Raw genomic sequence first — 26,577 nt, 5'->3', positions numbered from 1 at the left:
TATCAAAGTTCTTGAAATCTTCCGCATTGACTGACCTTCATGTCTTAAAGTAATGATGGACTGTCATTTATCTTTGCTTATTTGAGCTGTTCTTGCCACAATAGGGACTTGGTCTTTTAGCAAATAGGGCTATCTTCTGTATACCAAGCCTACCTTGTCACAACACAACCGATTGGCTCACACGCATTACGTAGGAAAGAAATTATTTTACCAAGGCACACCTGTTAACTGAAATGCATTCCAGGTGACTACCTCATGAAGCTGGTTGAGAGAATGCCAAGAGTGTGCAAACTGTCATCAAGGCAAAGGGTGGCTACTTTGAAGAATCTCAAATATGAAATACATTTGTATTTGCTTAAAACGTTTTTGGTTACTACATGATTCCATATGTGTTATTTCATAGTTTTGATGTCTTCACTATTATTCTACAACGTAGAAAATAGTAAAAATAAATAAAAATCCTTGAATGAGTAGGTGTGTCGAAACTTTTCACTGATACTGTACTTGTGTGAGATAGTGTTTTTATAGGCCTAGTACTGCTCAGCTTGGGAGAGTTTACCATCACTGTACCACTGCTTGCTTTGATTGCAAGACACATATCCCATCATTCCCTCAGTAGTTCTTTCACCATTTTTATTCAAACCTCTTGTGTTTGAACCGCATCCCAGGCCTCCTTGCAGCCCTGTTCTCCCTGCACCACGGTCCCCCTGCACCACGGTCCCCCTGCACCACAGTTCCTGAGCGGGTACATGTGTTTGTTTGCTCCGCCACAGCGAGCCTCATAGTCTCCAGCACACTTTCAGTGAAATGCTGCACAGAGATATAAAACATGCATCATGTCCTTTAATGCGCTGATTCCGGTTCGGGTAGAGAATTATTAATGTGCCAAGCCAACTTCAACTCAGCTAATCTCGTGCATGGCTTAGTCTGATGTGGATGAGCGGGGAGAGACTGCTTTGCGTTTCCCTCCAGATTCAGATATCGAACTGGAGGGGATTTATGGCCCACACCATTAGCTCCTGACGTTTCTAGCAGGTTGCTCATGAATGTGCAGCACAGCAGGCTTAGTCCCTCGATGAGGACAAAACGTTTCATAGTTTGAAGGGTGAAATATTTCAGCTCTGTCTCAAGCTTTAAAAAAGTGTAATTTAATGTCCTGTGTGCTTACAAGATGCTTTTACCTACCAGTGAGTGGCTCACCTGTTTAAATCCTTCACATAGACTATTCCATTAATGCGGCTGGATGTTCACCTTGAGCAATTCAGCTGAGGTGTTATCCTCAAGGGCACGGCAGCAGCCTGACCCATCAGGAATCTAAACAGCCAATTCTTAGAACACTATTCTAACAATTCCCACTACTTTTCTTGATCATTCATAGCCAATGGTTGCCTGGCTACCCATCCACATTGCTCTGCCCAACTGATGTTTCTTCTCCATGATGAGTCTGGATTTGCCTCCCTCCCCGACGATTTCTAGAATGCAAACACATTCTGACCGCTTTGATTGGTCCCAGACAAAGATGGGTTGGGCCAGAGCCGGCCTACATGATGACATTATCAAATTTGATACCCTGATTGGTCAGACTTGTTAGAGACGATCCAATCGCTGATTAATTTGTTTTGTACAATGCCCCTCATTTTGAAGTCACACAAATGACTTTAGGATGGAGGTTTCAAACTGAATGTATGTAGTGATCGATAGAGCAGTGGAATTCAATTCAGGGTGAGTCATCAGGCAAAACCAATGCCAGCTTTGAAGGACAGAAAAAAATATGCAAATATTTGAAAACAGAGAAAATAATGTGTGGTTGCCTTCACAAATTAAAAGGGCAACAATTGATGTGAAGTATGTTCCTCCAGTATAGTCTTTAACAGGGGATTTAACATTATGAATACTGTCACCTCTTTCTCCACAGAGGTCCCTGATGCATATGTAAAACAACATTCTCTGCCCTATTATTTTCCACTACGCACTTAACACAAAAACCCAAATAAACACTTTGATGCTTTCTCGAACAACAAAATAACCTCCCTCCCGCAGTGCAGAGTCAGACCAAGTTCTTTATCTTATGAGCCCCCACATTCGGTGTAGCTGAGCGAAGAAAGAATCAAACTTATTCCAATTAATAATGCATGGGCACTTGTTTGGAGCCATGCGTCGTCTGCGGCTGGCCTTGTTGTCCCTTGGGACTGAGGCCACTGTCCGTCACTTCATGTCAGTCACTGCGCACTGAGTGTACTTTGGTGTTCGATAACGCTCTATTGGAAAATAAGAGACCTTAGACAGTGATTCACTGACAGCCAGGAACTCGTCTGATTTGTGGATCTACTCAGTGAGCAACAGCAAACCAACAGAGACAGTGAGGGGTTGACATATTGTTTCCTGGGGACAAACACTGCCATCCATATATTGAGGCTTGAATACAGAAACTCTACAGAGGAATCCATGCGCGGGCACAGCCATTATGGCTCTGGTGTGAACACTGTACTCAGAGATGCCAACAGGTGAACGACTTAAGGCTTGAGTGCAAAAACTGGTTCCAGTGTGGAGCAGTCATGCACAGCCTTCTATTTACCCTCTGTGGACACCCCTGCTCACACATGCACACATGTACACACAAACACACGTGTTCATAATAATTGATTCTGTGTGCACTTCACACAAACATTGGCAATGTACCACTTACAGAAATACACCAGCCGTATACCTATGAAGACATGGTTGCTAACATGTATCAGGGCTCAACACTTGTCCTATACAAAACATTAAGAACTCCTTCCTAATACTGCGTTGCACCCCACCCCTACCCCCTTTTGCCCTTAGAACAGACTCAATTCGTCAGGGCATGGACTCTACAAGGTGTCGAAAGCGTGCCCTTGTTGACTCCAATGCTTCCCACAGTTGTGTCAAGTTGGCTGGATGTCCTTTGGCTGGTGGACCATTCTTGATACACACAGGAAATTGTTGAGCGTGAAAAACCCAGCAGGATTTGCAGTTTTTCAAACAAACCGGCGCGCCTGGCACCTACTACCATACCTCGTTCTAAGGCACTTAAATCTTTTGTCTTTCCCATTCACCTTCTGAATGGCACACATTGAAGTGTATTTAACAAGTGACATCAATAATGGATCATAGCTTTCACCTAGATTCACCTGGTCAGTCTATGTCATGGAAAAAGCAGATGTTCTTAATGTTTTGTATACTCAGTGTAGATAAGTTGTCCGAATGGACAAGTACATTTGTTTTTAATCACAATATCAATTAATTACTCCAATCAGAATTGGATAAGAGGCCAACATTGGAATAATATTCAAATCTATTTTTCATGTTCTAGGGAGTTTTTCCTAGCTTCTACACCTGCATTGCTTGCTGTTTGGGGTTTTAGGCTGGGTTTCTGTACAGCACTTTGTGACATAAGCTTATGTAGAATTGTTGAGGGAATTATTTTATAAACATCTACTTAATATGCCACTGAAACCAGCCTTTTTCTCATATTCCATTGGTTTTCAAATCAAGGTGATTTTATTGTCAAAAGGCATAATTCTAGTCACGTTAGTAGGGGGGTTTGGAGTTAACCCACCCCCCTGTAATTCTCACAAAAAAACACTGTCAGTAAATGTTTTTTTAACACTTTCAGTGGATGCCACTAGTCTTGCTCAACTAAAAATGTGATCTGTTTCATCTCAACTGTTTAATTCACTCCAACAAAACCATTGAGGTACATTGATCTAATATTTTGTCATTTAGAAAAATATCCCCTAGGGCAATCAATGCAAGTCAATGGCACGTATACTAGCGTTTTCCAAATCAACTATAAGTTACTTACTTGAGTTACACAATCAAGTTTGAGATACTTAAGGATGATTTGGACAGGAAGATCAAAAATAATCAAATAAAAACTCAATAGTGAGGATATTAATAGTGAGATGTACAATGTCATTTTGTTCCAATATTTTATTTATTTCAATAAAATAAGATACCTAGACTTAACTTTTAAGAGTCAATTACTAACAAAATCTGAAATAGATTTTAACACACTCGTTTTCAGGGGGCGTTTTGCCCTGATAGTGGGGAAAAATGCCCCCTTTCTAAAAAGTTTAAGTTTTTATTGAATAAAAACAAAAAATCTGCTCACTTATTTCCCTTCAAAATGTGTGCCTAATGATAGCCAGTATACACATATATCTACATCTTACCAAACTTTGCATTTTTTCAGTCAGAAAATAGACATTTCCTTTAAAGAAAAAAATTCACCCAAACCACTCCTTCCTTTAATTTACAGTGTCAAATAACACTCATATGTGAGAGCAATATCTTTTGGAGAACAAATGTTTCAATTTGGCATTATAATAAGGTCGGTAGCAATATGGAAAAACATTGTGGAAATCTGTTGCATCTCAAGCTGACTACAAAATCCAAAATGCAACGCTCTATGGGATTGCTGGCTAGCTAGTAATATCGTATAGCTTTGGAATTGTGACATTATGTACTTTAGAGGAAAATAGGCACGTCGACATGTACACTGACTTTGAGAAGGGATTGCGTGACGATTAGCTTAGCAACCACGTGACGCAGCATTGTGACGGCCCTGAATGTTTCTGAACCGTCTCAGTGCTTCTCCTTCAAATAGGGCGCTATCCCTTTAATTCTCAATTAATTAGTGCTTCTTCTTCCAATAGAGCGCTTCCCCTTTAATTCCCAATTAAATAGCCAGCATCAGCTGCGCAAAAGTGGAGTTGTGATGGAAACATGAATGAGGATGTGTTCGACCCTCAGTTCTGAAGCTTCTCTCTTCCGTTTGTTGTGTTGATGTAAAAGTGTGCTTTGTGTAGCCTAATAGAAAATCTACCCAGGATCGGATCCACTCTTTGCATCTGTGGACTACACCTCTTCGTTGGTTTTCGTGGCCTTTCTCCGCTGGAGATCTGTCGGCGGATTGGCTTCTCTGACTGACCGACTGACTACAACCTTTTTTGTATACGGTATTTCATTTGTTTTGGGTGTGATGTATACTGTGATTTATGTAGTTAGTTGTAGTTGAGGATTTATTGAAAGGTGTGGTAAAATATTTGTTCTTTTCATTGTATGATGGACACTGGGTTTACGCTACACTGTATGACGGACAAACATTGCGTGACTAAGGTCACTTGAGTTCCCTGAACTTGTTTACCGGGCTGGACTCTTTTTAGGCCCGAGGTAGAGGACATTTCTGAAGGAACCAGAGCTGTTTAAAGCTCCTTATTGTTATATTGTTGTGTGTGTGATCATTTATGTTGTTAATACATCCACGCAAAAGAATACAGTTGTTTTGAAGTTATTTCCATTGTTTTAAGGGTTCATGAAACGTGTATTTCCATCCTGACATTTACATGAGTCCTTTGTATTGGTGTAGACTTGACGGACCAGATGGGACTCATTCCCTATCAAACTAAAAGGAGAAACTAATATTTTCTCTGGTAGGCACAACCTACCTGGCACCCCTATAAATTATAACCTCAAGTCAAAACCGTTACAGCATGACAACATGAACTCGATTGGTCGACAATCTGCTGGGTGGGGCGCTATACATTGGATTCCCATCTCCTTTCTATGCACCCTAGACTAAAGAGGCAGACAATTAGGAAAAATGTGCTTGACCCTAAATTACAAATTTCTCGAGGTAGGAATATCGCAAAATATGATCAATGGCTTGTTCGAGAGAAGACTTCCTCCCGAGTTATGATATTGGCCAGTTTTGAAATCTGACATGTATGATAGATGTTTTCACGATCTAAAAGTCGTATTCCTATTAACTTCCAGTGTAGTGAGAGCGACTTTATCACAGTGCTATGTCATACCGGACAGATTCCTGCATGCTTGAACGCCAATTCACATGAAAACATGAAATGACCCAGGAAATCGATAGAACATAGCTCAGAGATGAACAAAAACAATATAGTATTCAAAATGGGTGCACCTTTCCTTGAAGGGGGGCATTTTCCCCCAAGCTACCCTAACCCATGCTAGTTGATGCATCTTTAGAGCTACCCTCTTTCTTAATTTCTAATGGATATTTTAATCTCTGTCACATGCACTTTTGTGAACAGTGTTTTCCTGATTGCATTTTGGAACATTCACATGTAGCCTACGGTCATGTGTTCATTGTTGAGCTTATAAAATTAAGAAATACAGCTTTATCAACATTCTAAGCTAAACGGTCTGATCTGTTGCATCAGCCTCATTGTTTTATTACATTTCTTAATGTGCAGTGATTGTATGAATTTTGGATCTGTCATCCCAAAACTGTCCCAGAGTCTGAACCGTAGACATATTTCTATTGTCCAGGGATGACGGCATGCCCTTAATTTCGAGCCCTGGTTGTAATCGTAATGTTGCAATATTTTATAGACTTCCAAGTGTGGCCAACCATCCTCCAGGAGAGCCTTAAAGGGGCACTGTTGTATTTTGAGACAGGCTTCAATATGCAAAGAAGCCAATAGGCAGTGTAGCCTACATTTTTGTCTGATTCTCTATGGTAAAAAAGATAGTAATGCATTCTATTTTGTAAAGTGGTTCCTAGCATCATACAATGATGTACAAATGGTGTTAGAGCATTTTTTTTACTTGACCTTTTGAATAAGTAAAAAATCTGTCCTACTTAAAAATGTAATGTCAAGCCCTGATGTATGCACACAAACTCATATGCCTACACACACACACACACACACAGATAAAACACTTTTGACAGCAGGTGGTCCCTAGGCTTTTCCTTTTGCCTTTTCTGGTATATCACTCCTCACTTCAAACTGTCCTGTCCTTTCACTCCCTTCATCCAATGTCTCTATCCTTTACTCTCCCACCCCTTTCTGCTGGCCCCCTGTGCGCTGTCTGTTGCTCCAGATCAGGTCGGGGGAGCGGTCCATAAAGCAGTCAGGAGAGATGGGAGAGGCTGCTGCTCCAAAGTGGGTTTTGCATTAGGTGTGTCCTGGATACGGTGGGACTGGGACCACCTCCAGGGTGTAGGTAATGAGTGCAGGCAGGGACGCTCGGATGTGCTATGTGCACGGCCTTAGTTACAGTCTTTTCCACACATACACACACACACGCGCGTGCGCACGTGAACATACAATACAAGCAAAATGTGTTATAGTCCAATAAAACCAAAGTCAAAATAATCCACTGTCTGCCAGCAGTAATAAGCCCTAGAACACCTAGACACCACAGGAGGGTGGTGGCACCTTAATTGAGGAGAACAGGCTTGTGGTAAAGACTGGAGTGGAATAGGTGGAATGGTATCATTCCATTTGCTCCGTTCCGGACCTTTATTATGAGCTGTTCTCCTCTCAGCAGCCTCCACTGCTAGACACCGTTAAATGCTCCCAGTTGTACTACACCAAGATTTTATACAGAAACAACCCCAGAACGTTTTATCTTACAACCACACATCCCAGGCTTTGTGGGAGTGACATCACTTAGAAGGCCACGCCCCAGTGCAGAGCCTCACAGTGAGAGCTGCAGAGTACTGAGGACCGCAGCTCAACTGTTGCTGCATTATCCCAAAGCTACCTCTCACACACATTATCCTAAAGGCAAACTAACACACCATAGATAGACACATACAAGACATGACGTTTACTAAATCTGCACTACAGCCTGGTTTTGACTTGAATTTGAACGTCAGTAGATAACTCTTGATAGTAGGCTTTTTGTTTACGTAACTAGAGACTCACTGCTAAAATACTGTATTTTTCATTGTGAGACAAGCCATTTGAGTAGATGGGACATGTGCATAGTAACACATAACACTACAGTAATAATTCAGTGTAGGCTTTGCAAATAGTGAGGACTACAAACTGCCGCTATGTGTGTGTGTGTGTAGAGAGAGTGCATATGATTGTGTATACCGGCGGCTGGGACATGCAGTACAGCCCGGGTCCTGTTTTCACTCGACTGGGCCGGGTAATGGGCAAGACCAGGGAGGATTGACACAGTGCCCAAGCCACAGTGACAGAACATCAACAGCTAACTTGTAGCGATTTGTTGGAGCGGACTCAGTACCAAGCACTATCGGAGCCTCAGTCTTTATCGGACCAGCAAACCCCAAACCCATCAGTTTACCCTCCCATCCATCCTCAACCCTCTCGCCATCCTCTCAGTAATCACCTAGGCCCTTATCGTTCACACCATCGGCTAGAGCCTAAAAAACACAGCAGACACAAGAAAAAACAAGAGAGAGATGAGTATCAGTGAAACTCTGCTCGGGCCTCGAGGGGGAACTGGGCAAAGCAGCGTGCTTTATTTTCCTTTCATCTATTTCTCCCTCCCTTCCCCTCGTTCCCTCCGCTCCTCCACTGCTCATTCATCCTGAACTCTTCGGTGGTGTTAGGGACGGCAGTGTGACTGAAGGCCTTTCTAAGACCAAATGCCGTGTAAATGGTCGCAGTGACAGACCCGTTAGGGTTAATTTGCTGTGGTGGAGGGAGACCAGAGACTGACTGACCCCACTGCAGTGAATAATGACCCCGGGGTAGGACCGGCCATGGCTAGATCTGTACATCGCCTGGTACTGATTTATCTTTTGTCCATTGTACCGTGTTCACATTTCAAGCTAAATGTACAGAATGAAAGAAGAGCATGGGCTGTAAGCACAAATTGAGAAATATTTTCAGAACTGTAAGTGAAGGGCCCTGTTGAAAACCAAAGCACCGCTCTCCTTCCAGTTACATTACATAGCCTAGGCTTCAACAAAATCTCTCTTTCAAGGCCTAAAGCCTCACCTGAATGCGGATGTCCACTCTCAAAAGGCCTTGTAGAGTAACGCCCGTCTGTCTGGTATAATCACCCAGGCAGTTTCTCACTTTTTCTCTGGAAAGCTGCAGTCATTCATCTTGACTGGACTAGATTTCCCTCACGATTTCACTCCGATGTTTGCTGAGGCTTTGGTGCACTGTGACTGATGGCCAGGCAAACCCACGGCTGGTGCAGACAACCCTGGTTAATCATAGTCTCTCCAGCCGGTCTGGAGACGCTCCCATAGATGGCCCCTTGTCACCCAGGGGGCACTTATGTTTGAGGTAGGTTATATCTCTAATATCTCCTATATCAAACGGAGGAAGTCTGGACAATCAAGCGTTAGCATGGGGGATCCAAGTGGTTAGCCCAGTCCAAACTGTTCGCTGCTCTGGCACCCCAATGGTGGAACAAGCTCCCTCACGACGCCAGGACAGCGGAGTCAATCACCACCTTCCGGAGACACCTGAAACCCCACCTCTTTAAGGAATACCTGGGATAGGATAAAGTAATCCTTCTAACCCCCCCCTTAAAAGATTTAGATGCACTATTGTAAAGTGGTTGTTCCACTGGATATCATAAGGTGAATGCACCAATTTGGAAGTCGCTCTGGATAAGAGCGTCTGCTAAATGACTTAAATGTAAAATGTTAAAAATAGCACTCAGTTCCATCCAATGATGTATCTTATGAGATCTGTGAATGGCGGACGGAGGCTTCTGTGGATTCAATTTAAAAGGAACTTGATACACTTCTTAGATCCTCAACGTAGTGAAGGGGTCAAAACACTATCTCTCTGATCTTAATCACTCCTTTCATCTGTTTCAGGGCTCTTAATGACGATTAAGACTTCCTTAGTGTGGTAATGATTAAATACACTGTGCACCACTGCACCTAAATCCTGAAGCACCTCCTCGATAGTGATGCACCGGTCAACTCAAAACCCCAGGGCCCATGGGTTTCAGCAATGTTCAGGAATGTATTTTTAATCAAGTTTTATATTCTAATACACCTGCAAGATACTTACTAGAAGTACATCCCTTTTCACTTTAATGATTTGTCATTATGATACTAACTCTACTACCTCGACTCTTTTAATTCAAAATACTAATGTAAACACTGCCCTTCACACGCCATAAACAATGCTGCTTTCAAACTCCAGAAGTGCATTGTACATTGTACACACAGTGACGTTCAGCAAAAGTGGTAATGTCAATACTGTTACGCATACTAATTACTCTGCGGTCATATCAATGTAGCCAATGAGACAGTGTCACACTGACGCAACAGTCAGATCAGTGACAGAGGGTTCCCACACTGATAAGCTACTGTATGTGTATGAGTGTGTGAGAGAGAGAGAAAGAGAGTGAGAGAGAGAGAAAGAGAGTGAGAGAGAGAAAGAGAGAGAGAGAGAGAGAGAAAGAGAGAGAGAGACGATGTGCCCTTGAGCTAGACACAGGACACAATACAATACTCCCATTGGCCCAATGAAAAATAAAAAGTCAATGAGAAGCGACATGAAAACTAAGATTCTGCATGTGGAGTAGATGACCAAGTACAACTACAGCAACGACCACATCCCCCCCACCCCAACAGCACCATGGCCAACCCCATTGTGCATATGCTGCTGTTTGATCCTTAAATGGAAGAACGCGTAGAGATACTGTGTTACATAACATGGGACTTGGCTTCAGTGAGAAGAAGAGAGAGGACTAGATAGAGAGAGAGAAGGGAATAGAACGAGAGAGAGGGAGAGCACCGTCGGAGAGATGACAGGACGTAAGTAATTTGATCACTCTGTTGCAGAAGAGCATGTCAAACTTGTAGTGTATTTGAGGTTTAAAAAGGCTTCTGAAGTTTGTAATTTCCACTTTGAAATTTCAGACTTGATTCTCCCCTATCAACCCCAACAAAAATGTCCATTCATTATAATCCACATAATAATTTACATTTCCTGTTACTGCAGGATTGTTTTCCTGCTGTAGCAAACTAGCTCAAATTAAAGATCCTACATCTGTATGAGAGATCAAGCCCAGAGGACACCTCCTCCTCCTCCCTCTCCTCCTCATCCTCCTCTTCCTCTTCCTCTCTCTCTTTGGCGAAGCTAAAGCACATGCTTTTTGATTACCAAAGAGTTGTTGTGCGTCTTGTGTCCTTTGCTGCCGGCTCTCAATGTGACTAACCCTCTCCTCTCCCCCATCGCCCTCACCCCCTCCTTCCCTCACCCCCTTTCTACCCAGATCCCCCTTACGTTCACAAGGCATCAAAAAGAATGTGAGTCACCCTGACATGTGTTGGGGGCATTCACATTCGGAGCACATAGATCTGCCCTCCGCAGAAAATATAATGATAAACCATGAGGAGGGCTGCTCTGTCTCTTTCTCTGGCAGTGGGAGACTTTTCCAAAAAGCCCTCTGTCTTTCACACCACCCTATTCACACACTTCTGAGAGCCGTCCTCCTCTAGATGTAGCAGCCTTCAATTCAAAACCAATCCTCAGTTTTTGGCAGGTGCAAAGACTGTACAAGTCTGTACAAAAACAGGAAGTGTCTGTTGTGTGGCTCGACAGACATTATCATTTTCTTCTCTCATCCCAGTGCATTCCATCTGCTCCAAATACCCTCACCACCACAAACATGAACAGACAATACTGTGGCACGTGTAAAAACAACAAGTCCCACCTTCCCCTCCCATTTTGAGTGGCTCTTTTTCCCCTCTCTTTTCTGATGTAGCATGTGTCTCTTTGCTTTCTCCCAAAACTCTTTCTGATGTCTGCAGCCCTGAAGACCGATGAATGTATGATGTGCTCACTTAGTTTGACACGGGGGCAAACACAAAAACACGCAAGAAGAAAAACACACTTAACACTAAATCACTGGACAACTTACATACACCGTCGTCACGAGCACATTATTAAAGCGCATGCACGCACACACACACACACGCACCAAAAATACAAATACACCAGGTCTCCTCAGCAAACAGATGGACGCTCTGCATTACAACAGGTCACTAGACCAAGCATATGAACTCTGCCAGCAGCGCTGTTTGATTTAACCACTGTTCTAAACGTGATCCCTCGCGCCGTGTGACGCAGAGCACTTGACAATTGTGTATGTGCTGTCTGGGCCGCCGTGACACGCTGGGCTGGCCACCTCTTTATGAGCTGGCGGACCGTTGGTCCAAATGACTCTGTCTGGCTTGGCTGGACTGGCCTCGGCCCAGTTTGCTTTAGCTGTCTGTAAGTGTGTTTCTGTTTGGTTGAATATTTGGGTGTGGGTGTGAGAGGATGTGTAAGCTGACCCTGGCTACGCAGAGTTGTGTTTGGGTAAACAGCGGGACAGCCCTGCGAGAAGACTGCATAAAGGAGTATTGATTGAGAGTGGGAGATGTCAGCATGCTGCGGGAGGGACCAGCCATAAATCCCCTTAATGACGGGATACATTAGCAACGGCTTAGCAGGTGGGACAGTCATCACTTAGAGGAAGAGAGGTAGAGAGAAAGGAAGGAGAGAGAAAGATAAGAAATGAAAGAACGAGGGATAATATGAAAGAGATGGAGTGAGAAAGAGAGGGACAAGGAGATGAAAAGGGAATGGCAGAGAGAGAGAGAGGAGACAGAGAGGGCGCGCGCGAGAGAGCGAGCGAGAGATAGATAGATATAGAGGAGGGGGTGTGCTCTGGGATATTTGACACAAACAGACAGAGTGAGTGGGGGAGTACGGTAAAGCTGGTTCAGCCCCATTAGCAGGATATTGCATATATTAGCATTTTAAAACACTAACGTGATTGGTTTATGATCTCCTGGCTGTGAGTGGCCATGCCTGCCATAGGACAAAATGTACCAGCTGCCTTCACACATCTTGACTTTAAGCGTTGCTTGTTAAATGTATGTTTTACAGTATACAGTAGATGCCAGTACACAAAATATGTGCGCAAAATGTAGGAATGCAGGTACGCGTATGTCTAACTCTTTAAAGATGCTAGTTTGCCTCCACATCTGTCTAAAACTATGTCTTTGTGTGCCTCTGTAGAAATGGACAACCTTTTAAGCCAGTGTATGTTTCTGTGTGTAAAAGGCCAAATCTGTGAGTGTGTGTTTGTCTGTGAGTGAGCTTTGCCCAAGAATGTCCTGTGTGTGTGTGTGTGTGTTTGTGTGTGTGTGTGTGTGTGTGTGTGTGAGAATCAGAGGCTAGTTTGTCATGTTGCTGCTCCAGAGCCCTGATCCAAGCTGACAGGTGAAGCTGAGCGCAGCTAAACAGCAAACGTAACAGGGAAAGAGGGAGAGAGAGAGAGAGAGAGAGCATGAGAAAGGGAGAGAGAGGGAGGGGCTGTGGGAAAGTGGAGATTAACTATACTAGGAGATAGAGGTTAATTGGCATGTTATCAGAGGTTACTGGTGGATGTTCATTTTTCATGGCTACATTTTCTCTCCTGTGGTGTTCTGTTATTGTCTCTTTAAACTAGTTTGTTAAGGCATGAATATTATTGCCATGCCAATCAGTCACTATGAGGGGAATGGAGTCACACAGAGGACGGATACTCAATTTAATTGCTGAATGTAGCATACCGATACAGTCAGTGAACTCAAGGACTGCATGGAAGGAGAGAGAGAGAGAGAGAGAGAGAGAGAGAGAGAGAGAGAGAGAGAGATAAATTACAGTCATTGATGTGACCCACCCAGTAGATACACATTCACTCATGTAGAAAGAGTAGTACAGATAAGGCATGTTTTTGCTATTAGGAAAAATGAAGCAACAATTTGATGTGAGTGTAATATGCAATAGGATATTGTCCAGCATTGTCAGAGTATTCTTAAACTATTTCTCCCCCTCATATTGGTATTTGGGTGGGTGTATTTGAATAAACATTGTGACACTCTGTATTCTGAGAGTATCCTAACTCTGTACATGCTGGGAATACTTTGATCTTATGTATTGTGAGAGGTATACCCATCTGTGTGTGTGTGCAAGCTATGAGCTTATGTAGAGTAACCTGTGTGTGTGTGTGTGTGTGTGTGTGTGTGTGTGTGTGTGTGTGCATACAAATTAGCATTAATGTCTTCATAGGTATACGGCTGGTGTATTTCTGTATGTGGTACATTGCCAATGTTTGTGTGAAGTGGACACAGAATCAGTTATTATGAACATGTGTTTGTGTGTACATGTGTGAGCAGGTGGGTGTCCACAGAGGGTAAATAGAAGAGAAGTGACTGCGCCACACTGGAACCATTATGGATTTGCACCTGCATCCATGCTTAAACCCAGTTTCTGCATTGAGGCCTTAAAAGTCATTCATCTGTTTGCATCTCTGAGTACAGTGTCCGCACCAGAGCCATAATGGCTGTGCCCTCGCATGGATTCCTCTGTAGAGTTTCTGTATTCAAGCCTCAAAAGATGGATGGCAGTGTTTGTCCCCAGGAAACAATATGTCAACCCCTCACTGTCTCTGTTGGTTTGCTGTTGCTCACTGAGTAGATCCACAAATCAGACGAGTTCCTGGCTGTCAGTGAATCACTGTCTAAGGTCTCTTATTTTCCAATAGAGCGTTATCGAACACCAAAGTACACTCAGTGCGCAGTGACTGACATGAAGTGACAAACAGTGGCCTCAGACCCACAAGGCCAGTCGCAGACGACGCATGGCTCCATTCAGGCCACCATGCATTAATAATGGTGGAAAGTTGGAGTTATCCTTCACTCAGCTAGGCTGAATGTGTGGGCTCCTACATCATTTGATTTCACTCTGCACTGCGGGAGGAGGTTCTTTTCTTGCTCGTGAAAAAGCATTGAAGTGTTTATTTTGGCTTTTGGGTAAAGTGTTTAGAGGAAAGTGTACTCATATGGGTGGGTGTATTTGAATAAACATTGTGACACTTTGTATTCTAAGAGTATCCTAACTCTGTACATGCATGGGAATACTTTGATCTTATGTATTGTGAGAGGTATGCCCATCTGTGTGTGTGTGTGTGTGTGTGTGTGTGTGTGTGTGCAAGCTATGAGCTTATGTAGAGTAACCTGTGTGTGTGTGTGTGTGTGTGTGTGTGTGTGGACGGACATGTTTTCCTACATTATTAGGACCACAATGGCCTGACAAGTCACCAGAATGTCCTGACAAGATAGGAAAACAATAACCTTTTTGAAAAGTCTGGACTTTTTTCCATGTCCTGAATATTTCCATATGTTATTGTAGGCTTAAGGGTTAGGTTTAGGATTTGGGGTTAAAGTTAGGCTTAGGGTTAATAAGGATAGGTTTAAGGCTTAGGTTTGGGGTTAAAGTTAGGGTTAAGGTTAGGGTTAGGTTAAGGGGTTATGGAAAATAGGATTTTTAATGTGTTTGTGTGTTGATGGCAGGAGGGTCAGGATGAATAATTAGATACGTGAGATTCCCCTGTGGGAGGCGTAATCAATCACCGCAGAGCTTTTAGGAGGACTGATACCATGCAGGAGACTGTTAACAATCGGCTTTAAATGGGCTTTACGAAATGGGGATGGACCAGGCGGGCCGGACACAGGGAACGGGAAACAGCCACAGCACTCAACAGAGCAAATGGCCACTATGTCATGTGTCCCTGCGGTCAAAAACAGGTCCGTTAGCCTCGACCGCTAATGTGCCGGAAGGCTATTACAGGGCCATTACATTGATATGGCGAATGGAACGATGTCATTGTGAAGTCATCAAAACCCTGAGCCCCGTGGCAGGTCGGTAATATACAGTGACATCTTATGCATGACACGGCCAGTATGGGACTGGAACATTTTTATGAAAAGCATGCGTGAAATGGATCTTAAATTATATGTGATGTCTAAATCTGGCTTCTCTACAGCCTCTGCATGATGAATCATCAACGCTCAGGGTTGGGACAGCCCATCTCAGTATTGAGCACAGTTCACAATGTAGACCTAGCATCTCATCATGGTCACTTTTTTTCTTGTGACAGGTAGGCCTTCATTTGCTGCAGCATAGTCTATGCTACAGTAGTATAAAAACTGAATGCGTGTCTAATTTACCCAACTCTAGCTGGCTTTCGGAGTCACCTTATTTTTCTACTGTAAAGATTTTTGTTTTTTATGTTTTGCAGCTGCAGAGTTTTTGAAAACACTCAAATATCGTTGCTTTTTAAATCAGTGCACACGCGAGCACTCTCTCTCCATCAACTCCATTAAAATTGCATCCAAAATAGATAATCCTGTTGTAGATTGATATATATCCCTGTATATAGATGTCCTAGCCTACCTCTTTCAGGTAAAACATTCAATGCAGCATTAGCCTTCTATTTAGCTAATTAATGATGGGTTATGCATAATAAGCTTCTAACTTTTAGCCTCTGTCTCTTGCACAATACACATACACCTAAACTCCGCTGGCCTGTCTCCTTAAAAAACACTCCTTAGCTCTTGGAGTCCCATGCAGGAAAAGCTATACTAGAAGAGCTTGCTGGACATTATATTGTTTTGCATTTCTTATACCAATAGACTATTAGAAGCTCTTGTTTGCTGAATGTTAAATACATCAGCCAATAGAATTCATGGATAGTTTGAAAGAAGAGCGAACGCGATGGCGGTAGGCTATAGCAGTTATTTATTCAGACCCATAACCTTTCAATCTTTGTGAATAGAAGTGAAAGCCTTCTGCATTTAATTCTAGTCCCATATTATTCAAGCATGTCATTAGAATGATGACCATAAGGACAACAAAACATATTTCATTTAACTGTTGAAAGGGATGAAGTAATGATGTAACAATAGAGAGAGAAAGAGGAAGTAGGCTAATAACAATAGGGTAAATATTATGAATGGCATATATGCGTCAGCCTACTAATTATACAAATAGGCCCTATTATATTTAGACATTTAAATCATTTTCGCTAGCCTATAATTGTAACTTTGTAGGCCAGATGTGCTGCACCAGAATTGCATGTTCTCTCCCTGCTTTATCATGGTTTGAATGATGTGTGTAATTCCAGTCCATATAATACAGTATAATAAAATACAGTATAGTAATACAGTTCACACTCAAAAAGACTAGCTACTGGAGCTAGTTTCATGTATTTACCAAAGAGAGCATACAGCTAGCTATGGGCTTTTCTGTTTTTTTTGTCGTGCATAATGAGCAGTGGTCTATATCATATAGGCCTATGTAACGGCACATTTATTTTGGGCTCATTAAATGAATTTAATGTAGTGTTCATTAAATAAATGTAATATATGGCTCATCAGGCTCAGGTAGAATCAGGCTTGTATTTTCTATCAAATTCCAATCAAATCCAGACATAGGCCTATTTATACGCTTTATAATGCTTTTGAATAACACTTCCGGTTTTGCCGGAAAATAACGAGTTACAAGTTAAAAGTGATTTATTCCCGGAATGGAACATGTGTAAAATACAGGGAAAATATTCAACCCTAGCTCCCATGACATCTTTGCCCAAAGCCTAGCTTGATCGAAGAGGTGCTCCTCCAGAGTCCAGCCTATCCAATGGTTGAATGTGAATGAGGTGCTGGAATTACTTTTCATTCAAGGAATGATGAAGGGTGTAACAAATGGTATTTGTGTGTGTTGTGGAGAAGTAGCTTCAGCAACTATACATACTATACACATTTCACACAACTCCTCAGAAGGGAACCAGGCCACTGCAGACAGCACAGTCATGCCCACCCACCCAAATACAAACATAAACATATCCTGGCATAGTCACACAGCCATGCTAAGAGGCACTATTTGGCAGCTGTCGCGTCCAATACCAAAGTAGGGGAGACAGTGGTAGGCAGCTGCAGGCACTAACACTGCTGGGGATCACTATCTGGCAGTGGTAGCTACAGCGTCAGCCTCCCTGGGTGAGAGGGAACTTGGCTCTGAGCACCGGGGGTGGGAGACTCAGGGTGTCAATTCTGCTACTACATCCCTCCCTTAGCGAGCACCAGGGAGACACAGCCTGAATTATTGATCAAGGGAGACAGGGTTTAGGGAGAGCTGTTGGTTCTGTCAGCCTAGAACACCAAGACAAAGAAAGAGCAGAGCTACAGATGAGGAATGTGTACAAAATGACTCAACTTTCACGCCTGGTGAGTGAAGCTGGCTGTTGGGCGCTATGATGGCATTTCAAATAAAATCACTTAGGGAGGGAAATAATGTGAACCAAGCCATTGTCGCACCATGCAGTCCAGAATTAGTTTTCTGCGCTGGAGGGTTTATTTGATCTTTTTGTTTGGGAAACTTTTCTGGTAGCTCAAGTTCCCACCCACACTTAGCCTCGGCAGCACACCCTCAGTGGGATTTGGGGGTGACTCAGTGGGGTGTCCTCATAATAACCCCGGTGGACTGAACACGAGGTGGGGTGCCACAGATAAAACCCCACGTAGAAATAAGACAAAGTGTATTAACAAACACTATAGCTAGTGGTGGATGGTAGAGGCAAATAAAAACACACTAACTTGGTGTGACAGTGGTGGTGATGATTCAGACACTACAGTGTCAAGAATAAAGGATTTCAAACATACCCCAGAGCAGTGGACAGTAAAGGTGATATAAACATGCAGAAGTGTTCTGTAATTTACGCCTTGAAAGTACAATAAACAAAATGATTAAATCTGAATTCTATTCTATTTTACTGTACTGTACAGTAGTGGACAGCAGCTGGAGGTAAATAGTGAGACACCCTGGCTCCTGGCTGGAACTGCAGGGGGTCACAGCAGGCCTCTTCTGCTCAGGGGGCTCCAGCTGTCTGCTGGTAATGAACTAATACACAACACCACTCACTTTGATTGTGGCCTTACCCCCCACAGGGAGTGCAGAGGAGATAGAGGCATCACCCTTACCCCCCACAGGGAGTCCAGAGGAGATAGAGGCATCACCCTTACCACCCACAGGGAGTGCAGAGGAGATAGAGGCCTCACCCTTACCACCCACAGGGAGTGCAGAGGAGATGGGCAGGCCTCAACTCCAACCTGAACCCCCACTGCCTCCACTAGGGTGATGGTAAAATCTCAGAGTAACAGGACCTTCATGCCGATCCCAGAGCTGTTTATAATTGAATTTAATTGATCTAAGAAAAGGAATAGAAGTAGCGTTGCCTCATGCCTTTGTTCTTGTGTAGTGCATCAGCAAGAAACTCAACAATTAGCTACAGATGGTTGAAATCACAACAGAAGTTATCATTAGCATAATTTGATTCATAGAGGAATCCAGCTTTGAGTATCAGACATTATTACAGTGTAATTAATTTGACTCTGTAAACCTGCGTGCACTACACTGTAGCATCCATCAATGAGTGAAGCAACTCACAAACTTAACTCAGTGTAAAATCGTTCTAAATAATTGAATCTATGTCCTTTGTTCAATCATTCAATCTAGTTGTTTGTGGCGTAAACAAGTCCTCGCCTCACCTCTCCTAGAATGGAAGTGTTTCAATGATCGGAGACGTTTTCACACGTCACATGACCTCTAGGTGCTTCTGTAGTGCTGTAGTGCTCCCTCTGTGGACAGCACAGACAGGTTAATTAGCTTCATGTAGCGTGAGGACCTAGTTGGGGGACTTTCAAAAGGCTGGTTCCAGGCTTATACGTCTCTAATTAATACAACACAATCATAATAATTACTTTACTGAATTGTGATGGTTTAATTAAGGGCAACATGTTTCCCCTTAAGTTGACATGCTGTGTGAACATGATTTAAGCTAATATTTTTCTATAAACCACTGAATAATCAATGATTGCGCACAGCCAAGATTTGCGCTTGGTTGAGAAGATGATGGATAGATTGTGAAATCCATTTGATGTAATTACCATCCATATTTAATTGGTGCGCCAAAAACACATTTGCACAGAGGCTTTAAACTCTTTCAATTTGTAACCATTATGAATTTTACCAGCCCAGTAAGTGCTGAGTTTCCACCTGTCAATTTTTTCACGTGTTCGTTCCCTTCAAATGTCACTCAAAGCAACTGACAAGTCAACCCTGTGGAAACCTCAGACACTGCAGTACTACAGAAGTCATCATCAGGACCGACCAACCAGCATATGGAGGAAATAGCAACGATATGCCTCAAGAATTTCCAGGATCTTGCCTCATACAGTAAAGCCCCTCAGGTCGAACTTAAACTTTCCCAACTTAACTTTTCTCCTTTCTGCTGACACACTACTGCTGATGAGGGTGCACAAAACTTTATGGTTATCTTTAATTCATTAATCGATTCATTTCCTTTCTTGTATTACAGCACACAATCCATTTTAAGTAATTAAACTGCAAATGAATCTCTCATCTGTGGCCCTATCTGACAAAACCTCAAGATAACCCCTGTAATGTATAGAATCTGGAAAACAATGTTGGCCCTCTCTTCAGAGAGAGAGAGAGAGAGAGAGAGAGAGAGAAAAAAAAAACACTAATGCGCCAATGAACATCTTCAGTGACAAACTACAAGGGCTTTTTGAAATGTACAAAGCCATAAAATCGCGTTTTCTAAATCTGAGCTTTTTTCGAAGTAGCTGACATTTGCCCACTGCAGTAGGATTGGAAGAGCTATCTAACACAATTTCCTTTGTAACATTCTGGCAGAGAGAATGTAATGTTTGAAACAACACCCTGAGAAATAGTTCTGTCAGCCCGAGAATTGTGTTTGAGGAACACTGGCTCGTCCAACCCAGGTTCTTATGATAAAAGAGACAGATCACGATTGGCTGTGCATGGGAATGTAGCTGTGCATGGGATTCGCCAGGGCATTTGGCTGCCATCGTGGTTTTAACATTTCCTTGCCCTTGTAATGTCTGAACCTAAGAGAGGGCTCTGGGAATTTCTTTGAAAAGTCTTGCAATGTTCTCACATCAAATCACATCATCCCTCTACATCTTTACATTAGCTAGGAGATGTGACAGTCCTGGGGGGTTAGAATACGGGTTCAGAGAGCTGACAGCTGTGTTGAGAAGGTGGAACAACCAGCACTCCACAATAACAGCACCCTCAGCAATGCCCGAGAGAAAGAAAACAGAGAGAGGATGAGAAAGAGAGTGAAATGCTTTAGCCAAGTAGGAGACGGATGAAACAGTGGGAACGAGTGAGAAAGACAGACACTAGCCAGACAGACAGAAACTAACTGGTGGTAATGAGTTAAGGAGTAGAGTGTTTGTTTGTGTACTGCTGAATGGGTGACTGGAGGGCATTTTAGAGAGAAACCCAACAAGTGAAAAGAAAAGCATGAAAAACAGAGGGACAGTATTTCAGCATGGCCTCGGGACTTAGTCCTTGTCTATCCCTGCTGTCATTCAGTCTGTCAGCATGATCTACATATTAACCCTCTTTCCTATCACAACACTACTGACCTACTGTCCGGTGCTCATGTCTAGCCAGCTGAGCTGTCAGCTGGCATGTACCATTCAAATTCAACCAGTTTATTTGAAAAGTTCCAGCAGTCAGTACTATACTACACTATGACTAAAGCGTTTGTTTTACACACCAATGGACATCACATATAAGAGGGCTTTCATTGTGATCAAATCACACAGATTAGGAAATGATGGCAGCACACTTCCATTTGATTTGATGTTGTAGAAGGAGTTTATTCTATGGTGATCTCAATCGATTTAACACAATGTTCTCTCATCTTACTGATGGGTGATCTTTAACCTAACACTTGTCTTTCTCTCTGCAGGGCCTTGACAGAGTTGTTGAAGCAGCCCGGAGAGGTGGGTGGAGTGGATGGGACTGGGGGACACCACCCCATAGGGACCAATGGGATCTCTGGCAGGTCACTGCGCAGCAACAACGGTAAGCCTGTTTCTTTGGGAGCACAGGGGTTATTACAGGAGATGTCTCTCAGTATAATTAAGCATATCGGATACTGATCCAGCAACGCTTTGCAAGCACTCTCACGAGGGCTCTTTTAGTGCTCAATGTACTAATGGGGACACTACTAACTCTGAATAGGGTACAACAGACTATTTCAGACTCTGGCAGCCAGAATTGAGGATTATACAGTCGTGGCCAAAAGTTTTGAGAATAACGCAAATATTAATTTCCACAAAGTTTGCTGCTTCAGTGTCTTTAGATATTTTTGTCAGATGTTACTATGGAAAACTGAAGTATAATTACAATCATTTCATAAGTGTCAAAGGCTTTTATTGACAATTACATGAAGTTGATGCAAAGAGTCATTGCAGTGTTGACCCTTCTTTTTAAAGACCTCTGCAATCCTCCCTGGCATGCTGTCAATTAACTTCTGGGCCACATCCTGACTGATGGCAGCCCATTCTTGCATAATCAATGCTTGGAGTTTGTCAGAATTTGTGGGTTTTTGTTTGTCCACCCGCCTCTTGAGGCTTGACCACAAGTTCTCAATGGGATTAAGGTCTGGGGAGTTTCCTGGCCATGGACCCAAAATATCAATGTTTTGTTCCCCAAGCCACTTAGTTATCACTTTTGCCTTATGGCAAGGTGCTCCATCATGCTGGAAAAGGCATTGTTTGTCACCAAGCTGTTCCTGGATGGTTGGGAGAAGTTGCTCTCGGAGGATGTGTTGGTACCATTCTTTATTCATGGCTGTGTTCTTAGGCAAAACTGTGAGTGAGCCCAGTCCCTTGGCTGAGAAGCAACCCCACACATGAATGGTCTCAGGATGCTTTACTGTTGGCATGACACAGGACTGATGGTAGCGCTCACCTTGTCTTCTCCGGACAAGCTTTTTTTCCAGATGCCCCAAACAATCAGAAAGGGGATTCATCAGAGAAAATGACTTTACCCCAGTCCTCAGCAGTCCAATCCCTGTACCTCTTGCAGAATATCAGTCTGTCCCTGATGTTTTTCCTGGAGAGAAGTGGCTTCTTTGCTGCCCTTCTTGACACCAGGCCATCCTCCAAAAGTCTTCGCCTCACTGTGCGTGCAGATGCACTCACACCTGCCTGCTGCTATTCCTGAGCAAGCTCTGTACTAGTGGTACCCCGATCCTGCAGCTGAATCAACTTTAGGAGACGGTCCTGGCGCTTGCTGGACTTACTTGGGCACCCTGAAGCCTTCTTCACAACAATTTAAGCGCTCTCCTTGAAGTTCTTGATGATCTGATAAATAGTTGATTTAGGTGCAATCTTACTGGCAGCAATATCCTTGCCTGTCAATCCCTTTTTGTGCAAAGCAATGATGATGGCACGTGTTTCCTTGCAGGTAACCATGGTTGACAGAGAAAGAACAATGATTCCAAGCACCACCCTCCTTTTGAAGCTTCCAGTCTGTTAATCGAACTCAATCAGCATGACAGAGTGATCTCCAGCCTTGTCCTCGTCAACACTCACACCTGTGTTAACGAGAGAATCACTGACATGATGTCAGCTGGTCCTTTTGTGGCAGGGCTGAAATGCAGTGGAAATGTTTTTGGGGGATTCAGTTGATTTGCATGGCAAAGAGGGACTTTGCAATTAATCTGATCACTCTTCATAACATTCTGGAGTATATGCAAATTGCCATCATACAAACTGAGGCAGCAGACTTTGTGAATATTAATATTTGTGTCATTCTCAAAACTTTTGGCCACGACTGTATTTTAGATGCACACACATGGTACTGGTACCCTGTGTATATAGCCAAGGTATCATTACTTATTGTGTATTTATTCCTTCTGTTATTATTTTTCTATTATTTTTCAATTCTTGCCCGTAAGTAAGCGTTTCACTGTTGGTCTACACTTGTTGTATACGAAGCATGTAACAAATCTAATTTGATTTGACGCGCACGCATGCAGACACTTGTTATTAAGCTAGGAGGAAGGCTCAATTCCATAGAAAACCCTGCTGTCTCCCTCCTTGGCTGAGCGGAAGTGCAGGGACAGGCTGGTCATCTTTAATGAAGCTGTAGTTAACGTTGTTCTGGTCCGGGACCTGTTGATATAGCACAACGCAGTTCATCTGTTTACTAATTAGATCCCCCTCAAATCCCTCTGAACCCCATTCCCCTCCAGCACACACACACTTTGCTTTCATCTTCACTCTATTGCAACAATTCCTTTCTCCGTCCCGTTCATGCCAACCTACGCTCATCAGTCTCCACCTTCCCTTCATCTCTACTCCTCTTTATTCTTTTGCCAAACAACAGTCACTCCCCATCCCTCCTTCCTTTCTCCTGTCTCTGACTAGCGTTGACCATTAAATGAGTCTTTAATTAAGTGATCATTATCTGTGGAGGGCTGATATAATGGGACGTGGAGGCCAGAGAGACCCGTCTGTGACAAGGTGAGAGAATGGGATGGAAATGAGGGAACGTAGGGATTGTAATAGATAAGGGTAAAATAAAATGCAGACATTTAAAAAGATGAGAGAGAGAGACAGTAATGATGGGGTGACATATCTATTGAGGAATTCCCAGAAAGATATGGGTAAAAAAAACAAATCAAATAATACCAGATGAAAGAAGGACATTGACTGAGGTGTGACGTTGTGTCATGATGAACATTAAAGAGAGGACTTACAGGTGCAGCCTAGTCTACCGAGGTGGATGAGAGTGTAAAACACTGGCTCTGCACATGTTTTCATTATTGTTATTCCACCCCATACTGCTCTGCCCGGTAATCTCAGTGCTTTATCTGACATGATCTGGTTAAAGCTGCATCTAGATCACTGTCTGAGAATGTGAGGATGGGGTTAGTGGACAATCCCGGCAGAGAGTGTGTGTGTGTGTGTGTGTTCAGTATGTGTGTGTGTAAGTGTGTGCAAGTGTGCTCTAGTGCCTTTGCAATAACAATTGAATATACTGTGCGGAGTGTTGAGACTGTTCCCTGAACAGTATATACCATATGTGAGGCCAACGCTGGTAGAGAATTATAACGTTTGTGCATGTGTGTATTATTCTTGTCAGTGAGTGGCTATGAGCTGGTAATTAAAGTGTATAGGTATATACATGAGTTGTGATAGAATTGAGTGTTCATTTTGGGATTGTGTGTTCCTGTGTGTGTGAGGGTGTCTATGTTAGAGTGTGTTTGGCATGTATTATATGTACTACAGGCCTATGTGAATGTGTGTGTGTGTGTGTATAATACAGTGTGTGTGTGTGTGTGTGTGTGTGTGTGTGTGTGTTGTATGAGAGCATTCTCATGGCAGTGAGTGGGACAGCTGGACAGAGCTGCTCTGTGTGGAGAGCTGCCCTGAGGGTAAACAGCTCCCAGTGAACAGGCCGTGCGTGTTCCTCTGTGAAACAACGGAGGGAAAGAGATAGAGACAGAATGACAAATAAAGAGACTGAGGACATTTTATATCGATTTTGGGGAATAGAGAGAGAAAGACGAGAACATGAAGAGAACGAGAGGAAATTGGGTAAGGACAGAAACAGAGGGACTGAAAGCAGGAAGTGAGAAACTAACAGATGGAAAGAGAGAATGATTGAGAGCGCACAAAGCACAAGGGCTAGCCTATTCTAATCCCACTTGTTTCTGCTGTCTGTGAGCTGTGTTTGAACACCATGGACAGAGCTTATGGTTCATTACAATGCAGGAGACTGGCTGCAGGAGACTGGCTGCAGGAGACTGGCTGCAGGAGACTGGCTGCAGGAGACTGGCTGCAGGAGACTGGCTGCAGGAGACTGGCTGCAGGAGACTGGCTGCAGGAGACTGGCTGGTCTAAACTCCTTAGAACTGCACCATGAATTATTAAAGCTTTATTATATGCTTGAACAGACCGATCTCAACATTCATCATTTCTTAATGTTTTGGCAATAACAACAATTACACTACTGTTATTGAACATGATGAAGACGATGCACCTGATGATGTTGATGACACTGATACTGTAGTGATGACGAAGTTGACCCTGCTCATACAGTGGCTAACCGCTATCTAAACAAACACGTTCAGAGGAAAATACCCCTGCGTTGAATAATCTTGGCTGGGCGGACTGTGTACAAGTTCTATATTGGCACTGTTCCTGCTCTCTTTGTAGATAAGGGGGATCTGCATTTGTGGAGCGTGTGTAATTTGCATGTTGCAGAGGCAGTCTGTGATGGGGAGAGTGATAGCATCAGTGTGCCATTGAAATCAAAACAAGAAAATTAGGGAATTGGGATGGGCGGAGGGGGTGTTAAGTGAAAAGGGGGGGGTGTATATGCATGTTAATTTCTATGTACAGTTGAAGTCGGAAGTTTACATACACTTAGGTTGGAGTCATTAAAACTCATTTTTCAACAACTCCACAAATTTCTTGTTAACAAACTATAGTTTTGGCAAGTCGGTTAGGACGTCTACTGTGTGCCTGACAAGACATTTTTCCAACAATTGTTTACGCCCTGACCTGAGAGAGTCGTTTTTCTCTGTTTGGTTAGGTCAGGGTGTGACATGGGGTGAGCATTCTATGTCTTGTATGTCTTGTATGTCTATGTTGTTTTTGTATTTCTTTGTTGGGCCGAGTATGGTTCCTAATCAGAGGCAGCTGTCTATTGTTGTCTCTGGCTAGGAATCATACTTAGGCAGCCTGTTCCCCACCTGTGTTTGTGGGTTATTGTTATTTCTGTGTGTGTATGGCACAGTGCGTTGCGTTCTTACTGCATACCTGTTTATTGTTTTGGTTTCCCTAAATAAAGATGTGGAATTACCGGCATGCTGCGCCTTGGCTCCTTTATGTCAGGGAATTTGAGGATTCAGAACATGACAACAGACAGATTATTTCACTTACAATTCACTGTATCACAATTTCAGTGGGTCAGAACTTTACATACACTAAGTTGACTGTGCCTTTAAACAACTTGGAAAATTCCAGAAATTGATGTCATGGCTTTAGAAGCTTCTGATAGGCTAATTTACATAATTTGAGTCAATAGGAAGTGTACCTGTGCATGTATTTCAAGGCCT

The 26,577-nt window shown here is 43.1% G+C and overlaps 1 protein-coding gene across 3 annotated transcripts in view; it reads left to right on the top strand.

Annotated features, from left to right (window-relative positions):
* Positions 1–26,577, top strand: part of LOC115199878 (protein shisa-8-like) — a 91,165-nt gene that overhangs the window by 5,438 nt on the left and 59,150 nt on the right. For all 3 annotated transcript variants that reach the window (XM_029762428.1, XM_029762421.1, XM_029762413.1), the window contains exon 2: positions 21,409–21,524. In XM_029762428.1, coding sequence (XP_029618288.1) covers positions 21,409–21,524 — 116 coding nt within the window. The remainder of the gene's footprint in view (positions 1–21,408; positions 21,525–26,577) is intronic.

This window comes from Salmo trutta, chromosome 1 (genome assembly GCF_901001165.1).
Source record: "Salmo trutta chromosome 1, fSalTru1.1, whole genome shotgun sequence".
Classification (NCBI taxonomy): Eukaryota; Metazoa; Chordata; class Actinopteri; order Salmoniformes; family Salmonidae; genus Salmo; species Salmo trutta.
This window is presented reverse-complemented; position numbering and strand designations above follow the sequence as displayed.